We start from the raw sequence: 24,188 nt of genomic DNA, 5'->3' as shown, positions 1-24,188 counted from the left end.
AGTGTCCATCTCACTCTGGGATATGGAGTTATACCTCTTCTTCAGGCCCCCTCTCTCTGAGAGGGGCTGGGGGAACAGGGTGGGGTGATGGTGAAGGGTTAGGGGTGGACATAGAAGAGGAGGGTAAGGGGTGGACATAGAGGAGGGTTAGGGGTGGACATAGAGGAGGGTTAGGGGTGGAGGGATAGGGGTGGAGGTAGAGGAGGGTTAGGGGTGGAGGGATCTAGGGGTGGAGGTAGAGGAGGGTAGGGGTGGAGGGTTAGGGGTGGACAGTAGAGGAGGGTTAGGGGTGGAGGGATAGGGGTGGAGGTAGAGGAGGGTTAGGGGTGGAGGGATAGGGGTGGAGGTAGAGGAGGGTTAGGGGTGGAGGGATAGGGGTGGAGGTAGAGGAGGGGTTAGGGGTGGAGGGGATAGGGGTGGAGGTAGAGGAGGGTTAGGGGTGGAGGGATAGGGGTGGAGGTAGAGGAGGGTTAGGGGTGGAGGGATAGGGGTGGAGGTAGAGGAGGGTTAGGGGTGGAGGTAGAGGAGGGTTAGGGGTGGAGGTAGAGGAGGGTTAGGGGTGGAGAGTTAGGGGTGGAGGTAGAGGAGAGTTAGGGGTGGAGGGATAGGGGTGGAGGTAGAGGAGGGTTAGGGGTGGAGAGTTAGGGGTGGAGAGTTAGGGGTGGAGGTAGAGGAGGGTTGGGGTGGAGAGTTAGGGGTGGAGAGTTAGGGGTGGAGGTAGAGGAGGGTTAGGGGTGGAGAGTTAGGGGTGGAGGTAGAGGAGGGTTAGGGGTGGAGAGTTAGGGGTGGAGGTAGAGGAAGGTTAGGGGTGGAGGGATAGGGGTGGAGGTAGAGGAGGGTTAGGGGTGGAGAGTTAGGGGTGGAGGTAGAGGAAGGTTAGGGGTGGAGGTAGAGGAGGGTTAGGGGTGGAAGGTAGAGGAAGGTTAAGGGAGGAGGGATAGGGGTGGAGAGTTAGGGGTGGAGAGTTAGGGGTGGAGAGTTAGGGGTGGAGGTAGAGGAGGGTTAGGGGTGGAGAGTTAGGGGTGGAGAGTTAGGGGTGGAGGTAGAGGAGGGTTAGGGGTGGAGAGTTAGGGGTGGAGGTAGAGGAGGGTTAGGGGTGGAGAGTTAGGGGTGGAGGTAGAGGAAGGTTAGGGGTGGAGGGATAGGGGTGGAGGTAGAGGAGGGTTAGGGGTGGAGAGTTAGGGGTGGAGGTAGAGGAGGGTTAGGGGAAGAGGGGGGAGGGGTGGAGGTAGCGGAGGGGTGGAGGTAGAGGAGGGTTAGGGGTGGAGAGTTAGGGGTGGAGGTAGAGGAGGGTTAGGGGTGGAGAGTTAGGGGTGGAGGTAGAGGAGGGTTAGGGGAAGAGGGGGGAGGGGTGGAGGTAGCGGAGGGGTGGAGGTAGAGGAGGGGTAGAAGAGGGGAGGGGTGGAGGTAGAGGAGGGGTGGGGTGGAGGTAGAGGAAGGTTAGGATTGGAGATAGAGGGGGTGGAGGTAGAGGAGGGGTGGGGTGGAGGTAGAGGGGGGTGGGGTGGGTTGGAGGTAGAGGAGGGGTGGGGTGGAGGTAGAGGGGGGTGGGGTGGGGTGGAGGTAGAGGAAGGTTAGGATTGGAGATAGAGGGGGTGGAGGTAGAGGAGGGGTGGGGTGGAGGTAGAGGGGGGTGGGGTGGGGTGGAGGTAGAGGAGGTGTGCGGTGGAGGTAGAGGAGGGGTGGAGGTAGAGGAGGTGTGCGGTGGAGGTAGAGGAGGGGTGGGGTGGAGGTAGAGGAGGGGTGGAGGAAGAGGAGGTGTGGGGTGGAGGTAGAGGAAGGTTAGGATTGGAGATAGAGGGGGTGGAGGTAGAGTAGGGTGGGGTGGAGGTAGAGGGGGGTGGGGTGCGGTGGAGGTAGAGGAGGGGTGGAGGAAGAGGAGGTGTGCGGTGGAGGTAGAGGAGGGGTGGGGTGGAGGTAGAGGAGGGGTGGAGGTAGAGGTAGAGGTAGAGGAGGGGTGGGGTGGGGTAGGGTGGAGGTAGAGGAGGGGTGGAGGTAGAGGAGGGGTGGGGTGGAGGAGGGGTGGAGGTAGAGGAGGGGTGGGGTGGAGGTAGAGGAGGGGTGGGGTGGAGGAGGGGTGGAGGTAGAGGAGGGGTGGAGGAGGGGTGGAGGAGCGGTGGAGGTAGAGGAGGGGTGGGGTGGAGGTAGAGGAGGGGTGGAGGAAGAGGAGGGGTGGAGGAGGGGTGGAGGTAGAGGAGGGGTGGGGTGGGGTGGAGGAGGGGTGGAGGTAGAGGAGGGGTGGGGTGGGGTGGAGGAGGGGTGGAGGTAAAGGCGGTAGAGGAGGGTGGAGGTAGAGGAGGGGTGGAGGTAGAGGAGGGGTGGGGTGGGGTGGGGTGGAGGAGGGGGGGAGGTAAAGGAGGGGTGGAGGTAGAGGAGGGGTGGGGTGGGGTGGAGGAGGGGTGGAGGTAGAGGAGGGTGGGGTGGAGTGGAGGTAGAGGAGGTAGAGGAGGGGTGGAGGTAGAGAACAGACAACAGGGATCATTAATGTGGTAGAATTCCCTATCTAGAAGATCTACCATGGAATCATGGCGTAGGATGCTACTGAAGTAGAGAACATATATAAATATATGTATACGGTCGTGGCCAAAAGTTTTGAGAATGACACAAATATACATTTTCACAATGTCTGCTGCCTCAGTTTGTATGATAGCAATTTTCATATACTCCAGAATGTTATCAAGAGTGATCAGATGAATTGCAAAGTCCCTCTTTGCCATGCAAATGAACTGAATCCCCAAAAACATTTCCACTGCATTTCAGCCCTGCCACAAAAGGAACAGCTGACATCATGTCAGTGATTCTCTCGTTAACACAGGTGTGAGTGTTGACGAGGACAAGGCTGGAGATCACTCTGTCATGCTGATTGAGTTCGAATAACAGACTGGAAGCTTCAAAAGGAGGTTGGTTCTTGGAATCATTGTTCTTCCTCTGTCAACAATGGTTCCTTGTAAGGAAACATGTGCCGTCATCATTGCTTCGCACAAAAATGGCTTCACAGGCAAGGATATTGCTGCCAGTAAGATTCCACCTAAATCAACCATTTATCGGATCATCAAGAACTTCAAGGAGAGCGGTTCAATTGTTGTGAAGAAGGCTTCAGGGCGCCCAAGAAAGTCCAGCAAGCGCCAGGGCCATCTCCTAAAGTTGATTCAGCTGCGGGATCGGGGCACCACCAGTACAGAGCTTGCTCAGGAATGGCAGCAGGCAGGTGTGAGTGCATCTGCACGCACAGTGAGGCGAAGACTTTTGGAGGATGGCCTGGTGTCAAGAAGGGCAGCAAAGAAGCCACAGCAAAGAAGCCACAGACTGATATTCTGCAAAAGGTACAGGGATTGGACTGCTGAGGACTGGGGTAAAGTCCTTTTCTCTGATGTTTGGGGCATCCGTAAAAAAGCTTGTCCGGAGAAGACAAGGTGAGTGCTACCATCAGTCCTGTGTCATGCCAACAGAAAAGCATCCTGAGACCATTCATGTGTGGTGTTGCTTCTCAGCCAAGGGAGTGGGCTCACTCACAATTTTGCCTAAGAACACAGTCATGAATAAAGAATGGTACCAACACATCCTCCGAGAGCAACTTCTCCCAACCATCCAGGAACAGCTTGGTGATGAACAATGCCTTTTCCAGCATGATGGAGCACCTTGCAATAAGGCAAACGTGCTAACTAAGTGGCTCGGGGAACAAAACATCAACATTTTGGGTCCATGGCCAGGAAACTCCCCAGAACTTAATCCCATTCCTCAGAGGCGGGTGGACAAACAAAAACCCACAAATTCTGACAAACTCCAAGCATTGATTTTGCAAGAATGGGCTGTCATCAGTCAGGATGTGGCCCAGAAGTCAATTGACAGCATGCCAGGGTGGATTGCAGAGGTCTTGAAAAAGAAAGATCAACAGAGCAAATATTGACTCTTTGCATCAACTTCATGTAATTGTCAATAAAAGCCTTTGACACTTATGAGAAGCTTGTAATTATACTTCAGTATTCCATAGTAACATCTGACAAAAATATCTAAAGACACTGAAGCAGCAGACTTTGTGAAAATTAATATTTGTGTCATTCTCAAAACTTTTGGCCACAACTGTACACTCCTATAGTATAATGCTGCAGGTAATATGTATGTATACTCGTGGTCTCAACACTTTTCAACACTACACAACAGTACATGCCATTGCCAATTCTTTGTATATTACGCAGCAGGTAGTCAGTGTTTTTAAGCTCCTACTTGTGTTTTGTTCATTGTCACACTCACTCAGGCTATTTAGAAACATCTAAACATGAGTCTACCACTACTAAGACGTGAGCCAGCTCTCGCAGGACACCAATTTACCATGCACAGTGGCTTACTGGATTAGCATTTAGCATATAACATATAACATATATAATATAGTATATAGCATATCGCATATATAAATTTGCATATAACAAATAGAATATAGCATAAAGCATAAAGCATATAACATATAACATATATAATATAGCAAATAGCATGTAGCATATAACATATAACATATATAATATAGCATATAACATATATAATATAGCATATAGTATGTAACATATAGAATATAGCATATAGTATGTAACATATAGAATATAGCATATAGCATATAACATAACATAAAACATATAGAATATAGCATATAACATATAACATAGAATATAGCATATAGCATATAACATAAAACATATAGAATATAGCATATAACATATAACATATAGAATATAGCATATAGCATATAACATATAACATATAGAATATAACATATAACATATAGCATATGGCATATAGCATATAACATATAACATATAGAATATACCATATAACATAACGTATAGGATATAGCATATAACATATATAATATAGCATATAGCATATAACATATAGAATACAGCATGTAACATATAACATATATAATATAGCACATAGCATATAACATATATAATATAGCATATAACATATAACATATAGAATATAACATATAGAATATAGCATATAACATATATAATATAGCACATAGCATATAACATATAGAATACAGCATATAGCATATAATATATAACATAAAATATCACATATAGAATATAGCATATAGCATATAGCATATAACATAACATATAGAATATAGCATATAACATATACAATATAACATATAACATACAGAATATAGCACATAGCATATAGCATATAACATATAACATATAGCATATAGCGTATAACATATATAACATAGCATATGGCATATAGCATATAGAATAAAGAATATAGCATGTAACATATAACATACAGAATATAGCATAACAAACAACATATAGAATACAGCATATAGCATGTAACATATAACATATAGAATATAACATAAAGAACATAACATGTAAAATATAGCATAACATATAACATATAGATTATAGCACATAGAATATAGCATGTAACATATAACATTTAGAATATAACATATAAAATATAGCATATCACATATAACATATAACATATAGAATATTCCATATAGAATATAGCTTATTTTATTTTTATTTATTTTTTTACCAAGTAAGTTGACTGAGAACACGTTCTCATTTGCAGCAACGACCTGGGGAATAGTTACAGGGGAGAGGAGGGGGATGAATGAGCCAATTGTAAACTGAGGGTTATTAGGTGACCATGATGGTAAGAGGGCCAGATTGGGAATTTAGCCAGGACACCGGGGTTAACACCCCTACTCTTACGATAAGTGCCGTGGGATCTTTAATGACCTCAGAGAGTCAGGACACCCGTTTAACGTCCCATCCGAAAGACGGCACCCTACACAGGGCAGTGTCCCCAATCACTGCCCTGGGGCATTGGGATATTTTTAGACCAGAGGAAAGAGTGCCTCCTACTGGCCCTCCAACACCACTTCCAGCAGCATCTGGTCTCCCATCCAGGGACTGACCAGGACCAACCCTGCTTAGCTTCAGAAGCAAGCCATGCAGGGTGGTATGCTGCTGGCTATATAACATATAACATATAGAATATAGCATAACATATAACATACAGAATATTCCATATAGAATATAACATAACATATAACATATAAAATATTCCATATAGAATATAGCATAACATATAACATATGGAATATAACATTTAGAATATAGCATATAGCATGTAACATATAACATATAGAACATAACACATAGAATATAGCATAAAGCATAAAGCATATAACATATATAATATAGCAAATAGTATATAGCATATAACATATAGAATATAGCATATAGCATATAACATATAGAATATAGCATATAGCTAGCTAGCTACCTCCACAAAGATATAAGAGCATGACAACTGTGTGCATCACTATGTAATGTGTGGTGTTCTGTAGTTGAATGGGGAGAGTCTTAGTGATGGTGTTCTGTAGTTGAATGGGGAGAGTCTTAGTGATGGTGTTCTGTAGTTGAATGGGGAGAGTCTTAGTGATGGTGTTCTGTAGTTGAACGGGGAGAGTCTAGGTGATGGTGTTCTATAGTTGAATGGGGAGAGTCTTAGTGATGGTGTTCTGTAGTTGAATGGAGAGAATCTTAGTGATGGTGTTCTGTAGTTGAATGGGGAGAGTCTTAGTGGTGGTGTTCTGTAGTTGAATGGGGAGAGTCTTAGTGGTGGTGTTCTGTAGTTGAATGGGGAGAGTTTTAGTGATGGTGTTCTGTAGTTGAATGGAGAGAATCTTAGTGATGGTGTTCTGTAGTTGAATGGGGAGAGTCTTAGTGATGGTGTTCTGTAGTTGAATGGGGAGAGTCTTAGTGATGGTGTTCTGTAGTTGAATGGGGAGAGTCTTAGTGATGGTGTTCTGTAGTTGAATGGGGAGAGTCTTCATGATGGTGTTCTGTAGTTGAATGGGGAGAGTCTTCGTGATGGTGTTCTGTAGTTGAATGGGGAGATTCTTAGTGATGGTGTTCTGTAGTTGAATGGGGAGAGTCTTAGTGATGGTGTTCTGTAGTTGAATGGGGAGAGTCTTAGTGATGGTGTTCTGTAGTTGAATGGGGAGAGTCTTAGTGATGGTGTTCTGTAGTTGAATGGGGAGAGTCTTAGTGATGGTGTTCTGTAGTTGAATGGGGAGAGTCTTAGTGATGGTGTTCTGTAGTTGAATGGGGAGAGTCTTAGTGATGGTGTTCTGTAGTTGAATGAGGAGAGTCTTAGTGATGGTGTTCTGTAGTTGAATGGGGAGAGTCTTAGTGATGGTGTTCTGTAGTTGAATGGGGAGAGTCTTAGTGATGGTGTTCTGTAGTTGAATGGGGAGAGTCTTAGTGATGGTGTTCTGTAGTTGAATGAGGAGAGTCTTAGTGATGGTGTTCTGTAGTTGAATGGGGAGAGTCTTAGTGATGGTGTTCTGTAGTTGAACGAGAGAGCCATCCTTGGTGAATACTGCTTGTTAAAGTTACATCTGCATACTGTAAACCCCTTAGCTACCAACCCTAACCATGTCTGTGTCTGTGAATGTGTGTGTGTCCATTCACCCATCCATCCATCCATCCATCCATCCATCCACCCTCCTTCCAGTAAATGACTTACAGATGAAGCACTCTTATCCTCCTCCTCCTCATCATAAAATGCTTCAGCCAGGACATCCAGTTTGTTCTGCCTGGCGTTCCTCTTCTTCAGTCTGTTGGCCTCAAGCGTGGCCAAGTAGTTGACGGCGGCGAACTCGATGAGCGCGGACGCCACAAATGCAAAACACACGGCGATGAACCAGTCCATGGCTGTAGCGTAGGACACCTTGGGCAGAGACTGGCGCGCGCTGATGCTGAGGGTTGTCATGGTGAGGACCGTGGTGATGCCTGTTGGTTGTTAGGATAGGGGGAGATGGAGACCATAGAAAGAGAATTAGATCGCTATTATCATATCTGTGTGGTTGAGGCAGGGTTCTAATTACACATTGTCATTCTGGGATGCCCTGATAAATTATAGTATTGGTTAAAGATTCAATGGTAGGTACCCCAAGACAGGGCTTGGTGCTTCCTCATAACACATTTTGGGCACCCCCCATACATCATCTCTAGAATGTAACTTGGGGTACCTTCATAACCATTAAATATATGATTCTTTCATCTATCACATCATTTTCAGGGCATCCCAAATGTGTTATTGGAGTGTCCAGCTCCCACAGACTACCTCCTGTTGTGTTATTGGAGTGTCCAGCTCCCCCAGACTACCTCCTGTTGTGTTATTGGAGTGTCCAGCTCCCCCAGACTACCTCCTGTTGTGTTATTGGAGTGTCCAGCTCCCCCAGACTACCTCCTGTTGTGTTATTGGAGTGTCCAGCTCCCCCAGACTACCTCCTGTTGTGTTATTGGAGTGTCCAGCTCCCCCAGACTACCTCCTGTTGTGTTATTGGAGTCTCCAGGTCCCCCAGACTAACTCCTGTTGTGTTATTGGAGTGTCCAGCTCCCCCGGACTACCTCCTGTTGTGTTATTGGAGTCTCCAGGTCCCCCAGACTAACTCCTGTTGTGTTATTGGAGTGTCCAGCTCCCCCGGACTACCTCCTGTTGTGTTATTGGAGTCTCCAGGTCCCACAGACTACCTCATGTAATTAAGGGTTGTGTCACGACTTCCGCCGAAGTTGACTCCCCTGCCTGTTCGGGCGGTGCTCGGCGGTCGTCGTCACCGTCCTACTAGCCGCCACCGAACCCTTTTTCGTTTGTCTGTTTGTTTTGTCTTATTAGTTGCACCTGTTGTTTTTGGTTTCGTAATGAGCTTCCCTATAATTAGGAGTTTGACCCGCCCTTGTTTTGTGCGGGATTGTTTTTTGTTACGTGTGTGTATTTTGGGTTGTTGGCAAGTGTTTCTCTGCGCCCTGGATGTTCGGGCTTATTCAGTTTTGGTTAAGAGTAAAAAGGAATATTTTTCCCAAGCGGCTCTCTCTCTCTGCGTCTGGTTCTTTCGCTCACCTAGTCCCGTGTGACAGAATCCCGCACCTCACAAAATGGAATCAGCAGGAGCAGCCGCGTCTCCTCTCCCATCGATGAAGGAAAGGGTCCTCCATCACACCAGTGTTCTCCACAGAATTGGGTCAGCTATGGACCAAATGATGGAGAGGATGGATCGATGGGAGAGAAGTGGCCTTCCCACCTCATCTCCAGCACCCCCTCCTCCAACACCTCCTGTTCCTGTTACAGCATCCGGCTCCGGGGCTCTTCGGCTGGCGCTCCCACGGGAGTATGATGGAACGGCGGCCGGGTGTCAGGGGTTTCTTCTTTAGCTGGAGCTTTACCTGGCGACCGTTCGTCCTACTCCCTCCGGAGAGGAGAGCGTGAGCGCCCTCGTCTCCTGTTTGACTGGACGAGCTCTCGAATGGGCCAACGCAGTGTGGAATGGCCCAGACTCGGCGAGGGATCATTACCCTGAGTTCACCCGCCGATTCCGAGCTGTGTTTGACCACCCACCAGAGGGTTGTGTGGCGGGTGAACGGCTGTTCCACCTGCGTCAGGAGACGAGGAGCGTACAGGACTTTGCCCTGGAGTTCAGGACCTTGGCTGCAGGAGCAGGGTGGAACGACAGGGCCTTAATAGACCATTTCCGATGTAGCCTTAGGGAGGATGTCCGCAGGGAGCTAGCGTGTCGGGACACCACACTCACGCTGGATGAACTTATTGACATGGCCATCCGTCTCGACAACCTGCTGGCTGCCCGCGGACGTTCGGAACAGGTCCTGTCGTTTCCACCTCCCAGCCCTCCTGCTCCTATCCCTATGGAGTTAGGGGGGCAGCGTCAAGGGGGACCGGAGGAGGAGTGTCCTCCTGCACCAGTTGTGGTCGGCGAGGGCACACGGCCGACCGGTGCTGGAGGAACTCTTCTGTGAGTCGGGAGGGCAGGCGGAACACTACTCGATCACCCCAGGTGAGTCAGCACCAGACTTACCCAGAGCTTCCTGTCAGTCATATGTATGTGTTAACCTATTTCCCCGGGTTTTCTCCCTCTCTACAGCATAAGGCGCTAGTCGATTCAGGCGCAGCTGGGAATTTCATTGATCGGGGGCTCGCATTAAGGCTAGGGATTCCCCTTGTGTCGTTAGACCTACCTTTCCCCGTGCACTCCTTAGATAGCCGACCATTAGGGTCAGGAATGGTCAGGGAGGCCACGGTACCACTGGACATGGTAACGCAGGGTAGTCATAAGGAGCAGATTAGTCTGTTCCTTATCAACTCACCTGCGTTTCCAGTGGTGTTGGGAATTCCCTGGCTAGCTCAGCACAACCCAGTGATTTCCTGGCAATAGGGGGCTCTTAAGGGGTGGTCAGAGGAGTGTTCAGGCAGGTGTATAGGAGTTGCCGTTGGTGCGACTACGGTGGAGAGTCCAGACCAGGTTTCCACCGTGCGCATTCCCTCTGAATATGCCGATTTGGCTATCGCCTTCAGTAAAAAGAAGGCGACCCAATTACCACCCCATCGTAGAGGGGACTGCGCGATAAACCTCCTGGAGAACGCTGCACTTCCTAGGAGTCACGTGTATCCTTTATCTCAGGAGGAGACAGCGGCTATGGAGACTTATGTTACTGAATCACTGGGACAAGGATATATTCGGCCCTCCGCATCACCTGTCTCCTCGAACTTCTTTTTGTGAAGAAGAAGGATGGCAGTTTACGCCCGTGCATTGATTATCGAGGTCTAAATTCCATCTCAGTGGGGTTTAGTTACCCACTACCTCTCATCGCTACGGCGGTGGAATCATTTCACGGGGCACGCTTCTTCACAAAATTGGATCTGAGGAGTGCGTATAATCTGGTGCGTATCCGGGGAGGAGATGAGTGGAAAACCGCATTTAGTACTACATCTGGCCATTATGAGTATCGCGTCATGCCATTTGGGTTGAAAAATGCTCCAGCTGTCTTTCAATCCTTCGTAGATGAGATTCTCCGAGACCTGCTCGGGCAGGGAGTGGTAGTGTACATTGATGACATCTTGATCTACTCTGCCACACGCGCGGCGCATGTGTCTCTGGTGCGTAAGGTACTTGGGCGACTGCTGGAGCATGACCTGTATTGCAAGGCGGAGAAATGTGAGTTCTTCAAACAGGCCGTTTCCTTCCTGGGTTATCGTATTTCCACCTACGGGTGGTGATGGAGGATGACCGCGTTACAGCCGTGCGTAATTGGCCGACTCCGACCACGGTGAAAGAGGTGCAGCGGTTTTTAGGGATTGCCAATTACTACCGGAGGTTTATCCGGGGTTTTGGTCAGGTGGCTGCTCCCATTACCTCACTGCTGAAGGGAGGACCGGTGCACTTGCGTTGGTCAGCAGAGGCGGACAGAGCTTTCAGTTGTCTGAAGGAGCTGTTTACCAATGCACCCGTGTTGGCGCATCCGGACCCCTCTTTAGCGTTCATAGTGGAGGTGGACGCGTCCGAGGCGGGAGTCGGGGCTGTGCTGTCCCAGCGCTCGGGCGTACCACCCAAGCTCCGCCCTTGTGCCTTCTTTTCGAGGAAGCTCGGTCCGGCGGAGCGAAACTATGATGTGGGGGACCGGGAGTTGTTAGCTGTAGTCAAGGCTCTGAAGGTGTGGAGACATTGGCTTGAGGGGGCGAAACACCCTTTTCTCATCTGGACTGACCATCGTAATCTCGAGTACATCCGGGAAGCGAGGAGACTAAATCCGCGTCAGGCTAGATGGGCCATGTTTTTCACCCGGTTTCAGTTCACCATCTCGTACCGACCAGGCTCCCAAAACACCAAGGCCGAAGCGCTGTCCCGTCTCTATGATACCGAGGAGGGGTCCATTGAGCCAACTCCCATCATTCCACCTTCATGTCTCGTGGCACCGGTGGTATGGGAGGTGGACTCGGAGATAGAGAGAGCCTCACGGTTAGAGCAGACCCCTCCTAACTGTCCAGCGGGGGCTCAGTACGTGCCGGGGGGGGGTGGGGGGTGGGTCCGGGATAAGCTAATCCGTTGGGCTCATACTCTCCCCTCCTCGGGTCATCCTGGCATCGAGAGGACAGTGCAGAGTCTTAGAGGGAGATACTGGTGGCCCACGTTGGCTAAGGACGTGAGATTTTATGTCTCCTCCTGCTCGGTGTGCGCTCAGAGCAAGGCTCCTCGGCACTTGCCTAGAGGGAAATTACAGCCCCTCCCCGTTCCACAACGGCTGTGGACACACTTATCGGTGGACTTTCTTACCGATCTTCCCCCGTCCCAGGGAAGTACTACGATTTTAGTCGTTGTGGATCGGTTTTCTAAGTCCTGCCGTCTCATCCCGTTGCCCGGTCTCCCTACGGCCCTGCAGACTGCGGAGGCCTTGTTTACCCATGTCTTCCTGCACTATGGGGTGCCTGAGGACATCATTTCTGATCGGGGCCCCCAATTCACGTCCAGAGTTTGGAGGGCGTATATGGAAAGACTGGGGGTCTCGGTCAGCTTGACCTTGGGTTTTCACCCTGAGAGTAATGGGCAGGTAGAGCGCGTAAACCAGGATGTGGGCAGGTTTCTGCGGTCCTATTGCCGGGACCGGCCTGGTGAGTGGGCGAGGTATGTTCCTTGGGCTGAGCTCGCTCAGAACTCCCTCCGCCACTCCTCAACGAACATGTCCCCGTTTCAGTGTGTGTTAGGTTACCAGCCGGTCCTGGCCCCATGGCACCAGAGTCAGAACGAGGCTCCTGTGGTAGAGGAATGGGTACAGCGCTCCAAGGACACCTGGAAAGCCGTCCAGGAATCGCTAAAGTTAGCAGGACAACGGCAGAAGAGGAGCGCTGACCAGCACCGCAGTGAGGCCCCCGTGTTCACACCGGGGGACAGGGTCTGGCTCTCGACCCGAAACCTGCCTCTCCGCCTGCCCTGTCGGAAGCTGGGGCCGCAGTGTGTGGGGCCATTTAAAGTCCTGAGGAGAATAAACAAGGTGTGTTATAGGTTACAACTCCCTAGGTTTTACCGGATTAACCCCTCGTTTCATGTGTCTCTCCTCAGGCCGGTGGTGGCTGGTCCCCTGCAAGAAGGTGAGGTGCCTGAGGTCCCTCCACCCCCTCTGGAGATCGAGGGGTCCCCGGCGTACACAGTACGTGCCATTCTGGACTCGAGACGCCGGGTGAGGGGCCTACAGTACCTTGTGGACTGGGAGGGGTACGGTCCGGAGGAGAGATGCTGGGTTCCGGTGGGGGACATTTTAGATCCTTCACTACTGAGAGACTTCCACCGCCTCCACCCGGATCGCCCGGCACCTCGCCCTCCGGGTCGTCCTCGAGGCCAGTGGCGGCGCGCTGCGGGAGCCGCGCGTCAGGAGGGGGGTACTGTCACGACTTCCGCCGAAGTTGACTCCCCTGCCTGTTCGGGCGGTGCTGGGCGGTCGTCGTCACCGTCCTACTAGCCGCCACCGATCCCTTTTTCGTTTGTCTGTTTGTTTTGTCTTATTAGTTGCACCTGTTGTTTTTGGTTTCGTAATGAGCTTCCCTATAATTAGGAGTTTGACCCGCCCTTGTTTTGTGCGGGATTGTTTTTGTTACGTGTGTGTATTTTGGGTTGTTGGCAAGTGTTTCTCTGCGCCCTGGATGTTCGGGCTTATTCAGTTTTGGTTAAGAGTAAAAAGGAATATTTTTCCCAAGCGGCTCTCTCTCTCTGCGTCTGGTTCTTTCGCCCACCTAGTCCCGCGTGACAGGTTGTGTGATGTGACTAGGCTAAATGTGGTCAACAGGATACACTCTAATTCATTTCTTTAACGTAGCACACGTTGACGTGATGTCACGACACCTTATTAAAGGTGTAATACAGCGGTCATGATGTAAAGAAAGTAGAGCCGAGCGATTAAACGATTTATGGGAGAAATATGATTTCTTTCTTTTAGCATCTTGAGAGAATGCTATGCTCAGTTAGATACAATCTGTAGAGGTGCTGTCTTCATCATGAAAGCATCATAAAAGCTTATAGTATTTCAACCACATACAATATTCTTCAAAGCCGAACTGAAATCAAACTGATGTCATTTGGACATTTTGCACAGAAAATATATTTTTTTTTGGGGGGGGGGGGGGGGGGTATTTTATTTTCTCCCCGGTCCCTAAATGTCTTTGCTCCAGGAAAGATGACAGAGAAAACTTTACCGACGTCAACTAGATTGAAACACTCATTCTATCAATCTATGACATTATTCTGTTGCGCATTTGTTTATTTAGTCTTCTAGGTTGTCACGAACGCTTGAATGATGGTCGGACCAAGGCGCAGCGTATGTAGAGTTCCACATATTTATTAAAGAATAAAGTGAAACTTTAGCAAAGACAAAACAAATAAAGAATAAACGAAACGTGACTAACAATGCAGTGCTAACAGGCAACTAAACATAAACAATATCCCATAACCCACAGGTGGAAAAAATGCTCCTTTAATTATGATCCCCAATTAGAGACAACGATAGCCAGCTGCCTCTAATTGGGGATCATACAAATCACCAACATAGAAAATAAACCTAGAACCCCACATAGAAAATATAAACTAGAACAATCCCCCAGTCACGCCCTGACCTACTCTACCATAGAAAAATAAAAGCTTTCTATGGTCAGGACGTGACATAGATGTAACGATTGTCGTCGGGAGAAGGAGAGGAGGACCAAAGTTCAGCGTGGTACGTATCCATAATACTTTTAAATAAGATGAATACACGAACAAAAACAACAAAACGACCAACGAACCGTTCTGACAGGTGCAACAAACACTAACCAGAAAATAACCACCCACAAACACAAGTGGGAAAACAGGATACCTAAGTTTGGCTCTCAATCAGAGACAACGATAGACAGCTGCCTCTGATTGAGAACCATACAAGGCCAAACACATAGAAACAGAAAACCTAGACCTACAACATAGTATACCCACCCACATCACACCCTGACCAAACAAAACATAGAAACATACAAAGCAATCTATGGTCAGGGCGTGACAGCTACTGTCTGAGCTGAGATCAGATCATGACTTTAAAGAATAAAACATTATAAAGTCCTCAAATAAAACTAAGTAATATACACAACTAAAATATTTTATTATTTCATAGTAATTTCCTATTTGTCTATGTGGACCTGACAGAGACAATGGAATATTTTAAATGTTTTGGCAATTGATTGTTCTCTATTTTTGGCATTGGAATTTCCATTAAAAAGCTCTAACCATTTTGATGCAATTGTTTCATAATTCATTTACTGTTAAAACATTTTTTAGCGAAACTGAAATCTGAAAACCAGGATTTAAAAAAAAATAATTGAACCGAAACGAACCTATTTCAAAAACCACTAATCGCTCAGTACTAAAAGACAGTGTAGGCTACACCAATTACATGTGGAAAGCGAGAGAGAGCGAGAGAGAGCGAGAGAGAGCGAGAGAGAGCGAGAGAGAGCGAGAGAGAGACTAAGGAACAGGGGGTTTGTAATCATACCAACCACAGGGACAGAGGGTTGTAAATCATACCAACCACAGGGACAGAGGGTTGTAATCATACCAACCACAGGGACAGAGGGTTGATATCATACCAACCACAGGGACAGAGGGTTGATATCATACCAACCACAGGGACAGAGGGTTGTAATCATACCAACCACAGAGACAGAGGGTTGTAATCATACCAGGGACAGAGGGTTGATATCATACCAACCACAGGGACAGAGGGTTATAATCATACCAACCACAGGGACAGAGGGTTGTAATCATACCAACCACAGGGACAGAGGGTTATAATCATACCAACCACAGGGACAGAGGGTTATAATCATACCAACCACAGGGACAGAGGGTTATAATCATACCAACCACAGGGACAGAGGGTTGTAATCATACCAACCACAGGGACAGAGGGTTATAATCATACCAACCAAAGGGACAGAGGGTTATAATCATACCAACCACAGGGACAGAGGGTTATAATCATACCAACCACAGGGACAGAGGGTTATAATCATACCAGAGACAGAGGGTTGTAAATCATACCAACCACAGGGACAGAGGGTTGTAATCATACCAACCACAGGGACAGAGGGTTATAATCATACCAACCACAGGGACAGAGGGTTGTAATCATACCAACCACAGGGACAGAGGGTTATAATCATACCAACCACAGGGACAGAGGGTTATAATCATACCAACCACAGGGACAGAGGGTTGTAATCATACCAACCACAGGGACAGAGGGTTGTAAATCATACCAACCACAGGGACAGAGGGTTGTAAATCATACCAACCACAGGGACAGAGGGTTGTAAATCATACCAACCACAGGGACAGAGGGTTATAATCATACCAACCACAGGGACAGAGGGTTGTAATCATACCAACCACAGGGACAGAGGGTTGTAATCATACCAACCACAGGGACAGAGGGTTGATATCATACCAACCACAGGGACAGAGGGTTGTAATCATACCAACCACAGGGACAGAGGGTTATAATCATACCAACCACAGGGACAGAGGGTTATAATCATACCAACCACAGGGACAGAGGGTTATAATCATACCAACCACAGGGACAGAGGACTGTAATCACACCAACCACAGGGACAGAGGGTTATAATCATACCAACCACAGGGACAGAGGGTTGATATCATACCAACCACAGGGACAGAGGGTTGTAATCATACCAACCACAGGGACAGAGGGTTGATATCATACCAACCACAGGGACAGAGGGTTGTAATCATACCAACCACAGGGACAGAGGGTTGATATCATACCAACCACAGGGACAGAGGGTTGTAATCATACCAACCACAGGGACAGAGGGTTGATATCATACCAACCACAGGGACAGAGGGTTGATATCATACCAACCACAGGGACAGAGGGTTGATATCATACCAACCACAGGGACAGAGGGTTGATATCATACCAACCACAGGGACAGAGGGTTGATATCATACCAACCACAGGGACAGAGGGTTGATATCATACCAACCACAGGGACAGAGGGTTGATATCATACCAACCACAGGGACAGAGGGTTGATATCATACCAACCACAGGGACAGAGGGTTGATATCATACCAACCACAGGGACAGAGGGTTGATATCATACCAACCACAGGGACAGAGGGTTGATATCATACCAACCACAGGGACAGAGGGTTGATATCATACCAACCACAGGGACAGAGGGTTGATATCATACCAACCACAGGGACAGAGGGTTGATATCATACCAACCACAGGGACAGAGGGTTGTAATCATACCAACCACAGGGACAGAGGGTTGATATCATACCAACCACAGGGACAGAGGGTTATAATCATACCAACCACAGGGACAGAGGGTTGTAATCATACCAACCACAGGGACAGAGGGTTGATATCATACCAACCACAGGGACAGAGGGTTGTAATCATGCCAACCACAGGGACAGAGGGTTGATATCATACCAACCACAGGGACAGAGGGTTGTAATCATACCAACCACAGGGACAGAGGGTTGTAATCATACCAACCACAGGGACAGAGGGTTGTAATCATACCAACCACAGGGACAGAGGGTTGATATCATACCAACCACAGGGACAGAGGGTTGATATCATACCAACCACAGGGACAGAGGGTTGATATCATACCAACCACAGGGACAGAGGGTTGATATCATACCAACCACAGGGACAGAGGGTTATAATCATACCAGAGACAGGGACAGAGGGTTGTAATCATACCAACCACAGGGACAGAGGGTTGATATCATACCAACCACAGGGACAGAGGGTTGATATCATACCAACCACAGGGACAGAGGGTTGATATCATACCAGCCACAGTGCGTGCAGGGACAGACTCTTTGTTGATCCAGAAGGCTACTTGTGACAGCACCACCACCATAATCAGAGGGATGTACGTCTGAATCAGGTAGTAGCCTAGCTTCCTCTGTAGTAGAAAATGGACTACCATGACGGAGTAGAAACCTGGAAGATAAACAGAATAAGTATCAGTAGAGAGCAGCGGTGAGACAGACCACAACAATGATATGGGAAAGGAGAAGATGTGGAGGGAGAAGAGAGAGAGGATGAAGAGAGGAGAATGAATGTCCTTGGGTGTCCTTGGACCTGGAAAGGCTGTAGAGATATAACCAATTAGAGACATATAGTGAAGATATCTGACTGCCCCCCTACCCTGAGACAGATCAAAGAAGAATAGCCTCTATCCTGAGACAGAGCAGATCAGAAAAGAACAGCCCCCTACTTGTCTCTGATCTGCTCTGTCTCAGGGTAGGAGGTTACAGAATAACAGAGAAGAGGTGGGGTGCAGAGGGAGAGAAGAGGGGAGAGAGGGGAGGTAAAGAGAGAGAAGGAGAGAGGAAGGGAGTGTAGCGTAGTGTAGCAGTGTAGTGTAGTAGTGTAGTGGTGTGGTGTAGTAGTGTAGTGGTGTAGTAGTGTAGTGTGTTAGTGTAATGTAGCAGTGTAGTGTAGTGTAGTGGTGTAGTGGTGTGGTGTAGTAATGTAATGTAGTAGTGTAGTGTAGTAGTGTAGTGTAGTAGTGTAGTAGTGTAGCAATGTAGTGTAGTTGTGTGGTAGTGTAGTGTAGTAGTGTGGTAGTGTAGTGTAGTAGTGTAGTGTAGCAATGTAGTGTAGCAGTGTGGTAGTGTAGTGTAGTGTAGTAGTGTAGTAGTGTAGCAATGTAGTGTAGTAGTGTGGTAGTGTAGTGTAGTAGTGTAGTGTAGTGTAGTGTAGTAGAGTAGTGTAGTAGTGTAGTGTAGTAGTGTAGTGTAGTAGTGTAGTGTAGTAGTGTAGTGTAGTCGTATAGTAGTGTAGTGTAGTAGTGTAGCAATGTAGTGTAGTAGTGTGGTAGTGTAGTGTAGTAGTGTAATAGTATAGTAGTGTAGTGTAGTAGTGTAGTAGAGTAGTGTAGTAGTGTAATAGTATAGTAGTGTAGTGTAGTGTAGGAGTGTAGTGTTGTGTAGGAGTGTAGTGTTGTGTAGGAGTGTAGTGTTGTGTAGTGTAGTAGTATAGTAGTGTAGTAGTGTAGTAGTGTAGTAGTGTAGTGTAGTGTACTAATGTAGTTGTGTAGTGTAGTGTAGTGGTGTAGTGTAGTGTAGTAGTTTAGTAGTGTAGTGTAGTAGTGTAGTGTGGTGTAATAGTGTGGTGTAGTGTAGTAGTGTAATAGTGTAGTGTAGTAGTGTGGTAGTATAGTGTAGTAGTGTAGTAGTGTAGGAGTGTAATGTAGTAGTTTAGTGTAGTGGTGTAGTAGTGTGGTAGTGTGGTGTTGTAATGTAGTAGTGTAATGAAGTAGTGTAATGTAGTAGTGTAATGTAGTAGTGTAGTAGTGTAGTGTAGTGGTGTTTTAATGTAGTAGTGTAGTGTAGGTGTGTAGTTGTGTAGTGTAGTGTAGTTGTGTAGTAGTGTAGTGTAGTAGTGTAGTGTTGTAGTGTAGTAGTGTAGTGTAGTGTAGTAGTGTAGTAGTGTGGTGTTGTAATGTTGTAGTGTAGTGTAATGTATTGGTGTAGTAGTGTAATGTAGTGGTATAGTAGTGTAGTGTAGTAGGGTAGTGTAGGTGTGTAGTAGTGTAGTGTAGTAGTGTAGTGTAGTAGTGTAGTGTAGTAGTGTAGTGTTGTAGTGTAGTAGTGTAGTAGTGTAGTGTAGTAGTGTAGTGTAGTAGTGTAGTGTAGTAGTGTAGTGTAGTGTAATGTAGTGTTGTAGTGTAGTAGTGTAGTGTAGTAGTGTAGTGTAGTAGTGTGGTAGTGTGGTGTTGTAATGTAGTAGTGTAGTGTAGTAGTGTAGTGTAGTGTAATGTAGTGGTGTAGTGTAGTAGTGTGTAGTAGTGTAGTGTAGTAGTGTATTCGTGAGTAGTGTAGTGTAGTAGTGTCCTGTAGTAGTGTCATGTAGTAGTGTAGTGTAGTGTAGTAGTGTAGTAGTGTGGTGTTGTAATGTAGTAGTGTAGTGTAGTAGTATGGTAGTGTAGTGTAGTAGTGTGGTAGTGTAGTGTAGTAGTGTAGTGTAGTGTAGTAGTGTAGTGTAGTGTAGTAGTGTAGTGTAGTGTTGTAGTGTGGTGGTGTAGTGGTGTATTGTAGTGTAGTAGTGTAGTGTAGTAGTGTAGTAGTAGTGTAGTACTGTAGTGTAATGTAGTGTAGTGTAGTAGTGGTGTAATGTAGTAGTGTAGTGTAGTGTAGTAGTGTAGTAGTGTAGTATTGTAGTGTAGTGTAGTAGTGTAGTGTAGTAGAGTAGTAGTGTAGTGGTAGTGTAGTGTAGTGGTAGTGTAGTGTAGTGTAGTAGTGTAATGTAGTGTAGTAGTGTAGTGTAGTGTAGTAGTGGAGTGTAGTAGTGTAGTGTGGTGTAGTGTAGTGTAGTAGTTTAGTAGTGTAGTAGTGTAATGTAGTAGTGTATTAGTGTAGTGTAGTGGTAGTGTAGTAGTAGTGTAGTAGTAGTGTAGTGGTGTGATGTACTAGTGTAGTAGTATAGTAGTAGTGTAGTGGTGTGTGTAGCAGTGTAGTGTAGTAGTGTAATAGTGTAGTATAGCAATGTACAAATAGTCTCTCTCTCTCCCTCTTTCTCTCTCTCCCTCTTTCTATCTAATTTTACATGTAATGTAACCTACAGTGGGTCCTGACCTGTGTTGGACTTGAATGTCTCCATGGATAACCTCTGTCCCACCAGGTCATACTGTAGCAGACTGATAGACTCCCGAGGACAGTCTACAGAAGCTTCCAGACCCTTCCTCCAGGTAAAGGTGATCTCACTGCTCGTGTATGCATCTGATGTATTCAGAAACAAGTTCATTCAGTTGTCGTAACATTCGTATATATAATGTTGACAGAAACTACAGGACATCGTAGGCGTCGGAAATGGTCCCTGTTGCTTAAATAGTGCACTACAAAGGGGATATAGAGGAAAGTGTTTTGAGGAAGCTGGAGCACAAGGATGTGAGTTGACCTGTTTCAGTGACATAAGCAAACTTTTTTTTATGATGAATCACTTCAAAATTACTTAGGGTTGTCAAACGATAAAAAAAATGCAATGTCATCGATGTAGTCGCAGGATTTTCTGTAATTAATCGCAATTAATCGTGAATTTGCTAACAATTTTTGCTTTTCCAATACCAAAAACATTCCATGAATACGACAGCCCTAATTCCGTTAGAAAAAGAAGCAGAGAAAGGAGATCCTAGACTGACTACTCACAGCTGCCGAACTTGAGAGGACAGGCATGTCCGTCCATAGGGAAGTCCATGAGACTCATGGGACACTCTGCACTGATGGTGAGTCTGAGATACACATGGAATACATTACACTTCTGATTTCATCATCTGTGTAAAAACTGTGTATACAGTACAACACAACGGGTTTCCTCTGTGTAATGCAGCACTGAATCGGCATTTTATTTTTCAGTGTCTTAATTGACAGTCTTAATTGACAGTCTTAATTGGCTACAAAAAAGGGATTTATTTAAAACACTTCTTCCTGTAGGTACCTCATGGTGAAGGGGTTCTACGGGAGGGTCCAGGGAGGAGGGGCTACCTCATAGTGAAGGGGTTCTACGGGAGAGTCCAGGGAGGAGGGGCTACCTCATAGTGAAGGGGTTCTACGGGAGGGTCCAGGGAGGAGGGGCTACCTCATGGTGAAGGGGTTATACGGGAGGGTCCAGGGAGGAGGGGCTACCTCATGGTGAAGGGGTTCTACGGGAGGGTCCAGGGAGGAGGGGCTACCTCATGGTGAAGGGGTTCTACGGGAGGGTCCAGGGAGGAGGGGCTACCTCATGGTGAAAGGGTTCTACGGGAGGGTCCAGGGAGGAGGGGCTACCTCATGGTGAAGGGATTCTACGGGAGGGTCCAGGGAGGAGGGGCTACCTCAAGGGGAAGAGGATCTACAGGAGGGTCCAGGGAGGAGGGGCTCGGGGCTCAGGTTACCTCATGGTATAGAGGACGGTCCCGTTCTGCATGATGCGAAACAGCTTGTTGGGAGTAGTCATATTGTGTGCGATGGACTTCCTGGAGTTCCTGAAGAACGTGTCGGGTATCCAGATCTTATCCACCATCTTGTTGTTGAGACGCAGGATCTCCACGGCGCCGTCGTACTTCAGCCTCTCGTCCACCCAGGTCTGTCGGAAGAACATGTCTATGGTGTACTCCTGAGGAGCAGATAGAAGGCCAGGCATTAGATGACTGATCACCAGACAGGTTCTGGATCTAGAATGTAGATCTAGAATGTATATTCTACAGTCCTGAAGAAGGCCAGAGGAATGTGCAGTATGATATGCAGGTCCTGCTCCAAACCACAGACATAATACATGTGTTTATAACTAACAATCTATAGTTAAATCCATTCAAACAAGCCAGTCCAGAGAGATGATGAGATGATTATGACAATAACTACCTATAGATATTCATTCATCAATGCATTTGAGTATTCAGTTTGCTTGACATATTGATTAAGAGTCTAAAATAAACATTCTGTCAGGACCCGGTGCAAGAAACAGTCACTAATAATCGTCAGAACCCAGAAGATGAGGCAGACACAGCAGTACTAGAGATGGTGGTTTAATTAAAGAACAAAATCTTCAGGCAAAGAATCTAAATCCACAATGTCCAAACATAAAGTCAAGAAGCACAAAATGGATATCCTCCAAAATACAAAGAAACCTCACAAAGTGGTAAAAACAGCAGGGAAAAACAAACCTCAAAAGACTACTCAAAAATACACAAGAACTAAACCAGAGAACCTCTGGAAAATCCAATAAGAGAATCATATGTTCAGAAAAAGGCTTGGGCTGGGGCTGGGTGCTAACATACAAAACACTGAGCAAGGAACTGAGGAACACACAGGGTTTAAATACTAACAAGGGAACGACACACAGGTGCAAACAATAATTAGAGCAAGGAAAAACAAAAGGTACAAAAAAGGTGCAATGGGGACATCTAGTGACCAAAACCTGAACAGTCCTGGCCAAAACCTGACACATTCTGCCAGGCCAGGACCCTCCCCTAGTTAGTGTATTGAAAAAGACTAATCAAGCAGACTAATCTACAGTATAAAGCAGTCTGCCCATAAGGCAGCTAGCTGTGCAGTGGTACATTTAATTTTTGTTATTTTTATTTAACATTTATTTAACTAGGCAAGTCAGTTAAGAACAGATTCTTATTTACAGTGATGGCCTCCCCTGGCCAAACGCTAACCCGGACGACGCTGGGGCAATTGTGCGCCGCCCTATGGTACTCCCAATCACAGCCGGTTGTGATACAGCCTGGAATCGAACCAGGGTCTGTAGTGACTCCTCTAGCACTGAGATGCAGTGCCTTAGACCGCTGCGCCACACGAGAAGCTCAGTTGTCATCCATATGTAATAACTGTATGTAAACATAACATATAAACACAGTTGCTAATTTACATACATTATGTGACAGAGAGCCTGTGTGGAAATATGCTGAAGTATCTCTTACCATTTCCACATCTGATACTGGTCCAAAGCTGGTGACAAAGATATCTGTTTTCACCTCTGTAATCATATCTGAAAAGGATAAAGTGATTTTAATTGTTGCCCATAAAAATATGGAAAAGCTGTAAATAGACTATAAACAATTATTTTGTAGAATCTAATCAGTTAAAAATACTGTACAATGTAATAGCCCCACCATGCTATTTCCTACTTATTCAATGAAAAGTTCTGTAGATGTAAGATATAGGAAAATAAATCAGAATAGAGGTCTAGGACAGTCCCACCTCCAGATCCTGGCCGCAACCGGTTGTCATATCCATCTAGTAGTCGGTCCAGAATACGGGTGACGTTTTCACCTGCGTAGCTTTCTCGTCCATAGACACGGCCAACACTGAAATCAATACAATCATAATTGATGGAAGTTTATCCTGCCCTGTGTAAGCCTATAAACTTAGTAGGCTGAACCTATTAGGATTGGTATGTTTATTATCACACATCATTTATATACATTCAATAAACTATAGAGGCCTACCCAATGATACAATTAGAAAAAGGTTATTTTACTCACCAGGTCAAAGTGACCAAAATCAGAATCATGATACCCATCCTTGCCAGCAGGTTATGCAAAACCTTCCCTGTGAAACTCTGAGTTGAAATTAAATAGTCAGCCTTTCTCTGTCCTCCGCTAGTCTAAACTGGATGTATTTTAAACACAAGGATTTGTGAAGTAATCGAATTAGGAGATTAGCACAGAAAATCCAACCCATGTTTAGACTGGGACACTTGTTAGGAAAATAGAGTGATGACAGAAAAGATGGGGAAATGTAAACATTTGAACTGTTATTG

At 46.7% G+C, this 24,188-nt stretch overlaps 1 protein-coding gene across 1 annotated transcript; it reads right to left on the bottom strand.

The window, feature by feature from the left end:
- Window positions 1-3: 3 nt before the first annotated feature.
- Window positions 4-23,948, bottom strand: LOC129827209 (gamma-aminobutyric acid receptor subunit alpha-6-like; the record flags this gene model as incomplete). Its single annotated transcript, XM_055887948.1, has 9 exons — window positions 23,911-23,948; window positions 23,627-23,733; window positions 23,347-23,414; window positions 21,817-22,037; window positions 21,092-21,174; window positions 20,522-20,665; window positions 17,730-17,882; window positions 7,549-7,814; window positions 4-66 (listed from the first exon to the last, which is right to left on the bottom strand). Coding segments are annotated over exons 1-9 (1,143 nt in total), but the record flags the coding sequence as incomplete, so codon positions are not given.
- Between the last annotated feature and the right edge of the window lie 240 nt (window positions 23,949-24,188).

Source organism: Salvelinus fontinalis, chromosome 29, assembly GCF_029448725.1.
Source record: "Salvelinus fontinalis isolate EN_2023a chromosome 29, ASM2944872v1, whole genome shotgun sequence".
NCBI classification, from domain to species: domain Eukaryota; kingdom Metazoa; phylum Chordata; class Actinopteri; order Salmoniformes; family Salmonidae; genus Salvelinus; species Salvelinus fontinalis.
This window is presented reverse-complemented; position numbering and strand designations above follow the sequence as displayed.